We start from the raw sequence: 14,614 nt of genomic DNA, 5'->3' as shown, positions 1-14,614 counted from the left end.
CTATAACTTCTATCATGTTGGGGTTTACATAAATGTTTGAAGTTAAAAGTATTAATATTTGACTAGGTTCCAGCCTAGGAATTCTGAGTCTAACTAGCATATCTGAGGGATGCCTGTTTTTATCATTAGTAATTATAAGGTATAAGCAGAGGAGATTGGGGGGAAAAAAGAAATAAGAGAAAAAAAGAAACAATAGACAAAGCATAGGAAAAATTTGAAAAAAAAAAAAAAAAAAGGGCCCCAAGTTAGTCTGCTGCTTTGTAGTGATGTTGGAATGGGGACAGTTGCATACCTTATTATTCAGGTTATTCCTTCCCTTTTCTTTGTGTCATTTGTGCCCTTTTTTCTGTTTTGACAAGAAGATGATGTTTTCTCAGAACAATGCCATTACTAGAGATGGTAAACAGTGAAAGGACAGTGGTGTCTGAGAGATACAGAAAACCGTGAGGATTCTTTCTGTTTATTCTCCCCTTCTTCTTTATTCCTTTCTCCTCTGTGTTTTGAGTGCAGTAAAGCCAGAACTTGTATGGAGGATTGAATCTGTGAAGGGGCCTCACATGCAGTCTGGAGCTTCTACCCTTGAACCAAGGGTGCTGGAGGCTAAAACCTAAAACTTGAAAAAAAGAAATTTCAGACATAAGTACTACTTGTCAGTCACAAATACTTCTTTCTCTCAGTTGTGTAAGTAAAAGTTGACTTACTTTTTAAAACAAACTACTAAAGAGAGAAAAATATGAAAATTTATTGCTAATTTGCTTGTTTTCTAACTCGAGTTATTATTCTTTGGTGAATTGATGAGAGAAAATGAACATATTTTCTCTTGTTTACCAGAGTTGACAGTGTAACAAGATCCAGATAATTCTACCTGTACTTTAATTGTTTTTGGATGAGAAATTTCAGGCCAAAGGAGTGAAATAGAGCGAGCAAATAGGATATTCTAGTTCTTATATTTATTTGAATAGTACATTCATTTCTATTTCTAGTCTCTTTATTAACAGTGCATGAGTCAGAGGCTTGATGTACTCAGTTGGAAAGGGGAGTTTATCAGCTCACTGACTGCATGATGTACATAATGAGTTTTAGTGTGCGGGCCTCTGAATGGAAATTTGTTACGAATGATAGGTTTTAAAATGTCTTAATAGAAAAGCTTTATGCCTGTGAATGGTTTAAAATGCAGCCTAATTCCTTAGCAAAGGAGGATTTTTTGTTCAAATGGATTTCTATTTTCTTTATGTTTTGCCTACATACTTGGTAGGATTTAAAGTAAAGTTATCATAATTTAACTTAATAAGACATTTGGAAATTGACCTTATTTGTTATTAGGTAATAGGAGAGAAGTCAGATAAAATTAGTTCAATATCTGAACTGTGAGGTATTTCAAGGAAATGCAGTTTTAATATTTTTAGGTAGATACAGAAATACCAAATGAAAAATGTGTAGTTTATAGGACTTTTTTAATAGATGAAGATTATTTACAATTAGTAAGATTTATTTCTTTATATGTTTAAAATTTTTATGCTCATTATATTGAATGAATATTATTAAATATCTCCTGTGTGCCCGAGTTGGTCATCTTATTTACAGTGTGGAGAATAGGTTAAATGTGTACAAACTGGAGGCTTCTAGGAAGCCAATGGGTTTTTGTTTTAGTGTAAATGAGAAATTTACACTAAATGGCCTAAACTAACGTGTCGAGATTTTGTACTGGATTAGTGTGTTCTGGATTTTACTCTCTTCCTTAAATGAAGTATTTTGCCTTGTGAAAATTAATTTAATCGTACATTAACTCGATCTTTACAGGACTTGCTTTTAAATTCTGTTAGAGCTGATCTAGATAGCCTTTCCTATATAGAGGGCTAAATTTCTGTATAGAAAATTTTGAAGATCTGGGAAGAATGAAAGGAGACACTGGTGTTTGGCTTGAGCTACTGGGAGGGTAGTGCTGTTTAGTGAGATGGAGAAGACTTACCTCTCCTTATACTCATCAGATGAATGTGACCTCTAAAACTTGGCCTTTCTGGTGTCTCTGTTAAATGGTTCTGATGTTTTCTTTATTTTAACTCTTTGAAACTAGAATTTTTCTTAGCCTCATGTGAGTTCAGGTAGTTGCTCAATTCATAGCTCTCTGGGTAGTTGTTCTAGCCCTAGCAGTTGTTGTTTGACATTGTGGAGTCTTGCCCTGTGCATGCACACTTAGTAGTTAGCCAAATACTCCAGGTGACCCTTGTCAGATTAGACAGTGCTGCTTTTATGGCTAGCTTCCTTCTCTGTAATACTCTGCTCTGCACATTTTCACTGCCATTAGGAGTCTTATACATTGATATGTTGTCTGAGCTCTGTATGACTGCTCTTTTCTGTTTGTCTTCCTCTCCTTGCATCATATTCTGAAGAGCTGGTTTGGGCCATCACCATTTGTTTCTATTCTTTCAAGGATCATAGAGCTGTGCACCTTTTTTCCAATGTCTGAAAACAGTTATTTCATGCATTTTATCTAATTTTAAAATAGTTTAAAATAAGAACAACAGGAGGGCCAGTCTTCTATCCATTTTGGTTGGATCATGTTGATTTTGTAGAGAATGAGAAATGAATGGGAAACTCATTGAAGGATTCAAAGCAGACTAAACTGCCATGGTTTGTTGCTGCTTTATCAAGATTACTGTGGTGCTCTCTTGAGAGTAGATAGAGGAAGTGGAAGGAAATGAACAGCTATTGTAGTAATGTAGGGTTAAACTGAACTGGAAATAGAGTGAAATGGAATAATTCAAGAAATATTTTGAAGATGGAGCAATCACTGCCTGCTTCTGGGAAGAATGAAAGGAGACACTGGTGTTTGGCTTGAGCTCCTGGAGGGTAGTGATGTTTAGTGAGATGGAGAAGACTTACCTCTCATCACATTAATCAGATTGAGGGGCTAGATTAAGGAAGATAAAATTAAGTTTTGATACAGATAATAAAAGTTAATTATCTTCTAGACCTCTAAATAGAGATGTCAAATGGACAGTTGGATAAATGAGCCTTGAAATCTGAGCAGAGGGAAGACCTGGGAATTCACTAGCATTTCAATTGAATTTTAAGCAGCGTAGTAGATTAGAGAGTTTAGATGGAAAAGAAGAGAGTTTAGGATTGGTTACTGGGCCACTTTAGTATTTAGGGGTCTAATTTTGAAGGAAGAACCTGTAAAAGAAATAGACAAAGCCCTTGGAGAGAAAGAAAAATAGGAGAGTATGGTGTCTTAATAGTCCAGAGAAAATATGTGTATCGGAGGGAGTGGCCCCACTGCTTTGAATGCCTCCGAGAGTTCTAGGAAGATGGGGACAGAAAGGTGTCCACTAGATTTGGCACCCTGGAGTTCATTGGTGATATGGATGAATTGTTTGAATGGAGAGGTAGAGAAAGAATTAATTAAAGTAATTAAAGCAACAGTCTTCCATTGTGTTACTAGGGAGATCAACTTTGGAAGACTGTTGCTGTAATCCAGGCAAGAGATGATGGTTCCAGAATCTCTAGGAGCACTGGAGTGACCGGGTTCAGAGTTATATAGCCAAAAAATTGCCTCAAGTCCATCATGTTCCTTTATTGGTTTAGTCTAGACAGTGGCACTCTTGGTGCAGGGCACAAACATAGCAGCAAACAAGGCTGATACCACTGACACTGCTCACTGCTGACTACCCTTGGAGCCTCTGCCATTCCTGAGACTAAGAACTTGGGGTGGCTGCTGCCTCTGACGCTCATTGACAGAGTTGGTTCTATTCATGTCCCTGGTTCTGTTACAAGATTCTGATTCAAAGTAAGTGATATATGTGTCTGATTGGGGAGATTAGGTCTTATGTCTGGGCTCTAACTGCAGGAAAGGCCTGGGGAAAAGTATGTGGCATTTTTAACTTCTTTTGTAGAAGGAGGACTCTCGTTTTAAGATGTGAAATCTCCAAACATAGAAGGATATTAGATACCATGGCAAGAAAGAGTGATAGATGTCTACTACAAGGTTAGAGAAATGTATTTTCCAGCTCATCCATGGAGAGGTAATAGAGTTGACTTGAATAATGAGGAGGTTGGGAACTGACTGCTATGTAGCTGAAAATCTGTGTAGAATGTCTGACTCCTCCAAAACTTCACTAATAATCTTACTGTTGACTGTAAGTCTTACTGATAACATAAGTGATTTACACACACTTTGTGTTATGTATTATTTACTATATTCTTTTTTTTTTTTTTTAATATTTTTATTTATTTCTAGGAGAGAGAGAGAGACAGTGTGAGCAGGGGAGGGTCAGAGAGAGAGGGAGTCACAGACTGAAACAGGCTCCAGGCTCTGAGCTGGCAGTCAGCACAGAGCCCGACGCGGGGCTCGAACCCACGAACCGCGAGGTCATGACCCAAGCGAAAGTCGGACGCTTAACCGACTAAGCCACCCAGGCGCCCCTATTTACTATATTCTTACAATAAATGAGCTAGAGTAAGGAAAATGTCATTAAAAATCATAAGAGAAAACACATTTACAGTATTGTGCTGTATTTATTGAAAAAATAAGTGGACCATCACAGTTCAAACCCTTGTTGTTCAGAGATCAACTGTAGTTGAATCTGTGGGATTGGGGAAGGGCTTCCTTGTATGGTTGGTGTGTACATTGTTCAACCAAACAAGAGCTTCTTGCTGATTGAGCAGATGGGGTCTAAAACTCAACCAGTGCTTCATGGTGAGGTTACATCTACCCCAGAGGGGTTGCTTTTTCTAATTCATTTTAAGTTTCTCTGTGGGCTAGTGGAGTCCCTGGATTGGGGCAACAGAATTGAGAAGAGTTCCAAGGATGGAATTTAGAAAATGTCTGTGCTTAGTATAGAAGAAAGGTCAGAGAATAAGCATTTATAGCTAGGATAATTCATTAATGGAAGACAGTTGGAAATTTAAAAGATATTCCCCCTTTAACTTTCTATGGTTTAAGTAAGAAAAGTCAGCTACTACATGGAGTTCAGAAAAGATGTGGATGGACAACAGCTCTTAAATTTAGAAATAAGGAGATCCTTTATTTGATGCTTTAGAGATAAGTCCAATAGAGAGGTGAAGATGAGTACTGGCTGATAATTTATTTGTTTATTCAGTCTTTCCTTCATCTAGCAAAAGAGGAATGGATGTGTCATTTTTAATGATTGCTTATATGTCAGGCGGTGCTTAGAATACAAAAGGCAGTTTTACCTTGAAGGGGTTTACAGGCTGGTATGTTAGAGAAGAAGATTATTTCAAATACAATGTAATAAGTGTTAGAGGAGGGCTATGTTGAAAGAGGTGTACAGAATTCAGCACATGAGAAGATTCCCTCTTTAGCTAATTCTTTTTTTTTTTTTTTTTTTTTTTTTTAAATATTTTTTTTTATTTATTTCTAGGAGAGAGAGAGAGACAGCGTGAGCAGGGGAGGGTCAGAGAGAGAGGGTGTCACAGACTGAAACAGGCTCCAGGTTCTGAGCTGGCAGTCAGCACAGAGCCCGACGCGGGGCTCGAACCCACAAACCGCGAGATCATGACCTAAGCGAAAGTCGGACGCTTAACCGACTAAGCCACCCAGGCGCCCCCCTCTTTAGCTAATTCTTGAAAGTTTGGTAGCCATTTGTTATTCATTCATCATTCATTCTTTAAATATCTCTGAAGCACGTACTGATGTACCAGCTATTGTCCTGGGCACTTTGGATTCATCAATGTATGAAACAAAGACCCTGGCCCTTGTGGAGGATATATTCTCATAGAGGCAATTAGAAAAATAGACAATACACATAAGACATATATTATAAAATATGTTAGAGGGTACATGCTATGGGACAAGAAAAGGTTGAGTAAGGTAAATGGGAAAGGACATGTGGGTTCTTTTTTGTCCATTTTAAGTTTTCAAATAAGGCACATTACACTAACATGAAAAATTAATTTTGTAATGAGAAATTTCACACTTACACAAACTTATGAGAATAGCATAATTAATCTCCATATGCTTATCACTCAGATATACCAGTTACCAAAATTTTGCCACACTTGCTTCATGTGTCCTATTTTTGCTTTTTGTTCTTTTTTTTTTTAACCAAAGATTTAAAAAAAATCTCTGACATGATGTAATTTACCTCTACACAATGTATGTAGTATGCATCTGTCAAACATAGGGCATTTTCTTGTATAACCACAATGTGATTATCACAGCTCATAAACCTAATAATACAGAAGAGACATTTGAGTCAAGACTTGAAGGAGGCAAAGTCCTCTTAATGAGCTCAGGAAAGAGAGTTTAGGCAATGGGAACATCTGGTGAAAAGGTCCTAAGGAACAGGGCAATGGCTAGCATATTTGAGAAACAGCAAAGAGTCCCGTGTGGCTGAAGCGTGGTGACTGAGGGAAGAGTGGTAAGAGATGTGGTCTTGTAGGTTACTGAGAGGGGACTTTGACTCTGCTTTGAGTCAGATAGGGAGCCATGACAGTTTTGAGCAGAAGAGTGACAAGATTAAATTTATATTCAAGAAGGTTACTCTGAGTGCTCTGTTGAAATAGAATGTAGGGGAGCAAGATAAAGAGAAGGGGTCCTAATTAGGAGCTTGTTGTTGGATTAAAAGATATATTTTTGTTGGTAGCTCTCTCCAAATGGTAGCAGTGGAAATGGCAAGAAGTGCTTGCATTTTGGATGTGTTTTGAAGGGAAGGTTAACTGGATTTCCTGATTCACTGGCTCGAAAGAGAAAGAAAGGCATTAAGAAGAATCAGGTTTTCACCTAAGTGGAAGGATGGAACAGCTTTTGGAGCACCACCAAGAGTTTACTCTTGGGTCTGGAGAGTTTGAGGTGTTTGTTAACAAACATATGGATGGGATACCTTGTTGAATATTTAAGGCTGGAGTTAGGGAGAAAAGTAGCACAAAGGGTGGTCAGAAAGAGTGGTATGTATTAATAGTGGTTTGCACTATACTTTCTGTAGCCAGCTGGTGTGAATGTGGATGTTAAGAAGATACTGGTGTTTAAACTGTTTATGATTTAGAACTTTTATCAGTTCTTTCTTTGTTTCAGAAAGAGGTAACTCAGTGAAGGGTATGGTTCTGTTTTCTTTTTCTCAAACCATTCTTTCTGGTCAGGCAAGAAGGAATAAATTAGGTGAAAGGTATAATTAAGTATTAAACATTCCTTTTATTATGATTACGTATGGTTCAGATGGAAAATATTCATCTTTGTATTCTCTGGGGTCTGAGTTTGTCCCAGGGTACTTTGGAAATGTTGACTGATTAACTCAGAGACATTCACAAAATCTGACAGGAAATAATAGCCTGAGGTGGTCTGATAACTTTGCTGTAACCCTTGAAGGTCATGAATGTGATATTACTACCATCAGTTCCTTTCTTCCTGATTCTGAACTTACTAAAATTTAGATTAAAAAAGAATAGCTGTGTTTATGACATTTTATAAACATAAACATGAACTTTTTTCTTCCCAGTTGTTGCCCTGTTGGAGAGATTTTCATCATAGATAGCCAGGTTGTTACTTGGGTGTATATGTTATGGAAAGGATGTGGTTAACACAAACGCTAAAAGCAGCTTTGTGTAATGCAGACTGATTGTGACTGCCTTTATTTCTCCTTTGAAAAAGAGAATATTTCTGATCTCCCTTATGGATTGTTTGGAGTTCTGATTTATATGTCTTAGAGTCACATAAATGAGATTGGGATGCCAATCTGTGGTTGTGCTGTAGTCTCCATCTGTTGTTCTGATGTCATCTCTGTGATTGATTTTAAGTAACTAGGTATTTAAGATGGGGACTCTTTGTGTCTGTGTATTTGACGCATACACCTCCTTAGCCTTCTCTGATCCACTGGGAAAGGTCTGGTAGACAGAGAACAGAGCGTCTCACAGGGCTGGGGTCATACTCTGTTTTACTCAATTACTCCCTCTCCCCTGTCCTTCCCTACCCTCCCTCTGAGCAAAAATAAGAGTGAAAGGAGGACATTTACTCTCTTTTGCTTCTCTTGTATAGGAGATGCATCGGAGATTTGAGAATGCTCCTGACTCTGCTAAAACAAAAGCTCTGCAAACTGTTATTGAAATGAAGGTAAGTAAGAGTTTCCAAAGAAGCTTATGAGTCAGTTTACACTTTGAAGTGATTACACACTTTCATATGTGAGTTTTAGAAAGTGGTATGTAACAATATTTTGCTTATTTTGTAAATTTAAGAAGAGTAAGACAATGAAATGACGCTTTAAAAGAACTTCAGTTTTATTCCATTTTAGTTCTAGATCATAACTCAGATGAGACCAAAAAGCTGTCCAGAATTTCTTTAAATCAACTGTGCTTAAACCTTTTGATCTCAGGACCTTGTTATGCTCTTAAAATGACAGGCTCATTCATTCATTTTTAGAAAATGTCTGCCTAATAGTTACTCTAGTTACTCTAGTTTGTCAGGTGTTCTTTTCATGTAAAAATGATGTTCCATGAAAAAAGGACTTAATACAGCTTGCAATTCAGAGGCACACAAGTGCTATTCTAAGGAACTACTGTCATACTTTAGTGTGTAGAAATGCCTAGCTCCTTCCCATTTCATCACACAGAATATTAAAAAGAAGTGTTCCTAAGGTTTGGGATTAACTAAAAGTAATAATTTTTACTGCTTTATTAAGGACATTCTCAAAGGAAGTAGTCTTTTTAAAAATTTTTAAGTAGACTCCACACCCAGCGTGGAGTGCACTGTGGAGCTTGAACTCATGCTGAGATCAAGACCTGAGCTGACATCAAGAGTTGGACGCTTAAGCAACTGAGCCACCCAGTGATCCCCCAAAGGAAGTAGTCTTTTAAAATTCTTATTTCTGGAGGCTCCTGGCTGGCTCAGTTGGTCGAGCATGCGACTCTTGACCTGGAGGTCATGAGTTACCTTGAGGTCTTGAGTTTAAGCCCTACATTTGGCCTAGAGCTTACTTAAAAAAATGTTTTTTTCTGATTTTTTTCTTTTTTTCTGTGAGTACCTGACACTGAAGAGTGCAGTCAGTGCTAGTTAGGTTTAGTGCTATTGCCTGTTGTCCTAAGATACAAATAGTTTTTTTCCACCATTGCTTTTATACCTGAAGTGCAAACATTAACATAGTGGAGAGGGCAAACAAAATCATGGTATTATTATGAAAATAGTTTTGACCTTGCAGACTTCTTGAAACAGTCTGGGGGGATCCAGAACATAGAACATGGACCATACTTTGAAGAGCTTGCCTTCTTAAATTTCTTGGATTCAAAATTTGGCTTTACTTGGGGGGGAGGGAGGTATGGGCATGGAGGAGGGCACTTGTGGGGATGAGCACTGGGTGTTATGTGGAAACTAATTTGACAATAAACTATTTGTTTAAAAAAAGCCCAAAAAACAAAATTTGGCTTTACTTGAATCAATTGTATGACAATAGAATAAGTTACCTAGACTCTCTATGCCTGAATTTCTTTATGGATAGAAGGTGATAGTAATAGTAGCTATCCCATAGGTTGTTTTGAGATTTAGTTATAGCAGCTAAAACACTTTGAATACTACCTGTTAGCTGCTGCTCCTGTTGTTATTTTTATGAACAACATACTCTTTTTTTCTTTTTTGTTTAAACAATATATTCTTTCTTACAAAAGCTGAAAGACTATTTATAGATAAGGTCCTTTCTCTCTCTCTCTGTTAGCTTTTTCATATTCCCTAAAAAATTTGAAACTGTTTTTGCTTTGTGGGCCTTTATTTAATATTTGGTGGTATGACAAGAATATTTAGTTATTAGTATATAGTTTTATGTAGATAGATACTTCTCAAGAATAGTTATGAGACCTTTTCTCTGAATTTAAGTGATTTCATCTTAAAATTTTGTTTATTTGTGTTTATCTTTATTTCCATTGGAGAAAGAACTTACCAAATAAATTCTGAATTAGTGGAACTCTGGGTTCTTTATAGTTAGACAATTAGTAGTCTCGAACATAATCTTGTAAAGAGTCTTTAGAAAGGTTTAATTGTATGTTCACACTTCCCACAAATTTCTTTATATGTTTTATTTCCTGAGCCCTGTTGAAGCCTAAAACACCTGAATATATCTATGTTTCCAAAATTCTTTTATTTGCCTTTTGATAGAATGGGGAAGTGTAATAATTAATAGGCAGTGGAACTATTTTAAATTACGTTAACTTTCAGCCATTCTCTTAAGCAAATCTGACATAATGGTGGCCTAGTTGGGATGCTATTCTGAAATCATAGCTGAAATAGTTGAGTTGCTGAGAGTATTACATGAGCCTGAAAGAATTATGCAGCTCTAGAATAGTCTTTGGGGGAAATGGGAAAGGAAGATGATTGATAGACAGTAAAAGAGCCCAACTATCTTTAGGGGGATGTAATTTTCTTTTCTCTCTCTACTGCCTTTTCTTCCTCCTCTTCCTTCTATCTTTGCCTTCACGTCCCTTCTCTTGTTTTCTTCCTTCCTCCCATCTTCTCCCTCTCCACTTCCCCTTCTGCTTCCTCCTCTAATTTTTTTTTTTTTTCTTTTTCCTTTCTCAGTGGAGGAACAAGGAAGAATTACTGTACTGCTCTAGGTTATCTACCCAGTTTTGCTGGGTAGATACTGGCAGAATTATTGGGATGCAAATGAATTGAGGATGATGGTGAGAGAGGAGTTTGCATGGTCAGTCCAAGAATTTAGGGTGGATAGAAAGGAAGAGAATTCAGAATGGACTGACAGGTTGGGAGAAAATGTGACCATTAGTGAAGTTAAGATCTCTGTGAGCTTGAAGAATGGCAAATAGAGGGTGATGGTGGAATAGGCCCGGGGAGAAAGTTCTGGGTGATGATAGGATCCAGAGGATAGTCCTGTCGACTGGATAGCTGAAGTGGACTGGTAGATGAGGTCATTGAAATTCAGACATTGAAATCCTAGGATGATGGCAGGAGTGGCATTTGAAGCGAAGACTGATTGTGAGCCAGGTGCTGAAGACATTTTCAAATGGCCAGGAGGGATTGGGAAGTTCATAGATGGCAGCAATGAGGAGGGGGTAGAGTTAAAAGGAGTATGAGTTGTAAAATAAAGGGAGCAGCATTGAGGAACCGGGATGTTGCCTGTACTTTTTCTCCTGCTCCTTTCTGGTACTGGGGGATTAGTGACCCTCATTGGAGAGAGTTCAGGGAAATTATATCCTTTGGGAAAGCCAGGTTGTACTTGGGGTAGGGAGACAACTTTTGGAAAAAAAAAAAAAAAAAGATGAGGATTTGGGAAATTTAACAAGCAATAGAGGATTTCAGTAGGTTAATGGAATTGGCTGATTAATGATGGGGAGACTCAGAGCTGGGGAAGTATAGAGTGGTAAGATGGTAAGGAATTTATTTACTTAGTTATTATACATTGTAGGAGTAAGAAACCTTGTTGGAAGGACTGTCCTCAAATAAACCCAGTCTGAGTCTGGTTGAGTTGGTGCTAGAATTAGTTGAGCATATCAGATATTACTTTTCTGGCCTGATTTCAGCGAGTAGCCTGACAGGTTTCTTATCTGGGCAGCCAGTGCCCGCCTCATGACTTTCAGTTACAATTTGGTCCCTTTTGGGGAGAAGCTTTTATGGGATATGATTTGGTAGTGAGGGTGCTGATTGGGTCAAGAGCTGCCCCTGTGTCCCTGTGTCTTTGTTGGAGTTAGAGGAGAAGATGGATAATATTTCTTGGGCTTCATGGCAGGTTTGTAGTGTTAGAGGCTGGCTGTATGATGTATGGAGCTTGAGTTCATCGCTGGAGGTGATTTTGTCTTGTGTGGAGCACCAGTGATGATAGAAACACACTCCCTCTTTCTGCTGGCTCCCTTTTATTATCCATCCTTCCCTCCCCATATTAATGACAGAGGTAAACCACATTTCATTTGCAGGTTAGTCACATGCATATGCCTAGTATTTCAGTTGTTATTATTTTATTTTTAATTTAATTTGTTTTGAGAGAGAGAGTGTGTGTGGAAGGAGGAGGGGCAGAGAGAGGGGAGAGAGAATCACTGCACAGTCAGCATGGAGCCTCATGTGGGGCTTGATCCCACAAACTGTGAGATCAGGATCTGAGCCGAAGTCAAGAGCTGGATGCTCAACTGACTGAGCCACCCAGGTGTCCCTTTAGATATTCTTAATGGACTACTTCCTGATCTTTCTAGGAAGATTTATAGTAATGTTAAAGGTGAATTTTCAGAGAGTACAATTAAAATAGTTTACAGGCATACCTTGTTTTATTGTGCTTCACTTTACTGTATTTTACAGACACTGTATTTTTTACAAGTTGAAGGTTTGTGGCATTCCTACGTCAAGCAGGTCTGTTGGCACTCTTTTTCCAACAGCATTTGCTCACTTTGTGTTGCTATGACACATTTTAGTAATTCTCCCAATATTTCAAACTTTTTCATTACTGTCCTGGTGATACGTGATCAGTGATTTTTGATGTTACTACTCCAAGTGTCCTGGGGTGCCACAAACTGTGCACATGTAAGATGGCAAACTTGAGAAATGTGTGTGTTCTGCCTGCTCCACTGACCTGCTGTTCTGCCGTCTCTCTCCCTCCCGTTGGGCCTCCCTAGTCCCTGAGACACAACTATACTGAAATTAGGCCGGTTAATAACCCTGCAGTGGTCTCTAAGTGTTCAAGTGAAAAGAGGCACATGCCTCTCACTTTAAATCAAAAGCTAGAAATGATTAAGCTTAGTGAGGAAGGCATGTCCAAAGCTGACATAGGTTAAAAGCCATGCCTCTTGCACCAAACAGCCAAATTGTGAATGCAGAGGAAAAGTTCTTGAAGGAAATGAAAAGTTCTACTCTAGTAAACACATGAATGATAAGAAAGTAAAACTATCTTGTTGCTCATATGGAGAAAGTATTAATGGTCTGGATAGAAGATAAAACCAGCTACAGTGTTCCCTCAAGCCAAAACCTAATCTAGTGCAAGTCTCTAAGTCTCTTCAGTTCTGTGAAGGGTGAAAGAGGCGAGGAAGCTGCAGAAGAAAAGTTTGAAGCTAGCAGAGGTTGGTTCATAAGGTTTAAGGAAAGAAGCCATCTCCATAACATAAAAGTGCAAGGTGAAAGAGCAGGTACTGATGGAGAGGGTGTATCAAATTATCCAGAAGACCTAGTTAAGATCATTGATAAAGGTGGCTTCTCTAAACAACAGATTTTCAGTGTAAATGAAATAACTTTCTTCTTTTTAATTTTTAATTAAAAGTTTTTAATGTTTATTTTGAGAGAGAGAGCGTACATGTTTGTGTGCACAAGCAGGGGAAGGACAGAGAGAGCGAATCTGAAACAGGCTCCAAGCTCTGAGCTGTCAGCACAGAGGCCGACGTGGGGCTTGAACTCACAAACCACGAGATCATGACCTGAACCGAGGTGAGATGCTTAACCAACTGAGCCACCCAGGCATCTCTATATGAAATAACTTTCTATTGGAAGAAGAAGCCATTTAGGACTTCCATAGCTAGAGGAGAAGTCAGTGCCTGGGTTCAAAGCTTCAAAAGATAGGCTGGCTCTCTTGTTAGGGACTAACACAGCTGGTGACTTTAAGTTGAAGCCAGCGCTCATTTATCTTTCCAAGAACTCCTAGGTCCTTAAGAATTATGCTGATTCTACTCTGCCTGTGCTCTGTAAACAAAGCCTAGATGGCAGCGCATCTATTTGCAGCGTAGTTTACTGAATATTTTAAGCCTGCTTGTTGGGATCTGCTACAGAGAGAAAGATTCCTTTAAAAGTATGGCTGTTCAATTGACAGTGCACTTGCTCACTGAAGAGCTCTGATGAAGATGTACAAAGAGATTATTGTTGTTTTCATGGATACTAACAAAACATTCATTCTGCAGCCCATGGATCAGAGAGTCATTTTGACTTCCAGGTCTTCTTATTTAAGAAGTATATTTGTGAGGCTATAGCTGCCATAGATAGCTTTCCTCTGAAAGATCTGGGTCACGTAAATTGAAAACCTTATGGAAAGGATTCTTCATTCCTGCTGCCAGTAAGGACATTTGTGATTGATGGGAAGAGGTAAAAATACCAACCCGAACAGGAGTTTGGAAGAAGTTGATTCCAGCCCTCCTGGATGACTGTGAGGGGTTCAAGACTTCGGTGGAGGAAGAGCTGCAGATGGAGTAGAAATAGCAAGAAAACTAGAATCAGAAGTGGAGCCCGAAGGTGTGACTGAGTTTTTTGAGTTTTATGCTAAAACTTGGACAGATGAGGAGTTGCTTCTTACGGAAGCATAAGAAAAGGAAAGGAAAGAAAGTGGTTTCTTAAGATGGACTCTACTCCTGGTGAAGATGCCTTGAAGATTGTTGAAACGACAGTCAAGGATTTAGACTGTTACCTAATCTTAGTTGATAAAGCAGCAGCAGGGGTTGAGAGGATGGACTCCAATTTTGAAAGAAGTTCCACTGTGGGTGAAATGCTGTCAAACAGTATCATATGCTGCAGAGAAATTGTTCATGACAGGAAGAGTTAATTGATGCAGCAACTTCATTGTTGCCTCATTTTAAGAAATTGCCATAGTCACCTCACATTCAGCAGTCCCCATCCTGACCAGTCAGCAGCTCTCAACCCGGAAGCAAGGCCTTCCACCAACATAAAGATTATGACTTGCTGAAAGCTCAGATGATAGTA

The 14,614-nt window shown here is 38.5% G+C and overlaps 1 protein-coding gene across 7 annotated transcripts in view; it reads left to right on the top strand.

Annotated features, from left to right (window-relative positions):
• The window catches only part of ERC1 (ELKS/RAB6-interacting/CAST family member 1), a 485,892-nt gene that overhangs the window by 98,072 nt on the left and 373,206 nt on the right, over window positions 1-14,614 (top strand). For all 7 annotated transcript variants that reach the window (XM_039236306.1, XM_039236310.1, XM_039236309.1 and 4 more), the window contains exon 4: window positions 7,991-8,065. In XM_039236306.1, coding sequence (XP_039092237.1) covers window positions 7,991-8,065 — 75 coding nt within the window. The remainder of the gene's footprint in view (window positions 1-7,990; window positions 8,066-14,614) is intronic.

This window comes from Hyaena hyaena, unplaced genomic scaffold (genome assembly GCF_003009895.1).
Source record: "Hyaena hyaena isolate Hyena2069 unplaced genomic scaffold, ASM300989v1 scaffold_108, whole genome shotgun sequence".
Classification (NCBI taxonomy): domain Eukaryota; kingdom Metazoa; phylum Chordata; class Mammalia; order Carnivora; family Hyaenidae; genus Hyaena; species Hyaena hyaena.
Note: the sequence above shows the minus strand (reverse complement) of the source record. Positions and strands in the feature narration are given on the sequence as shown.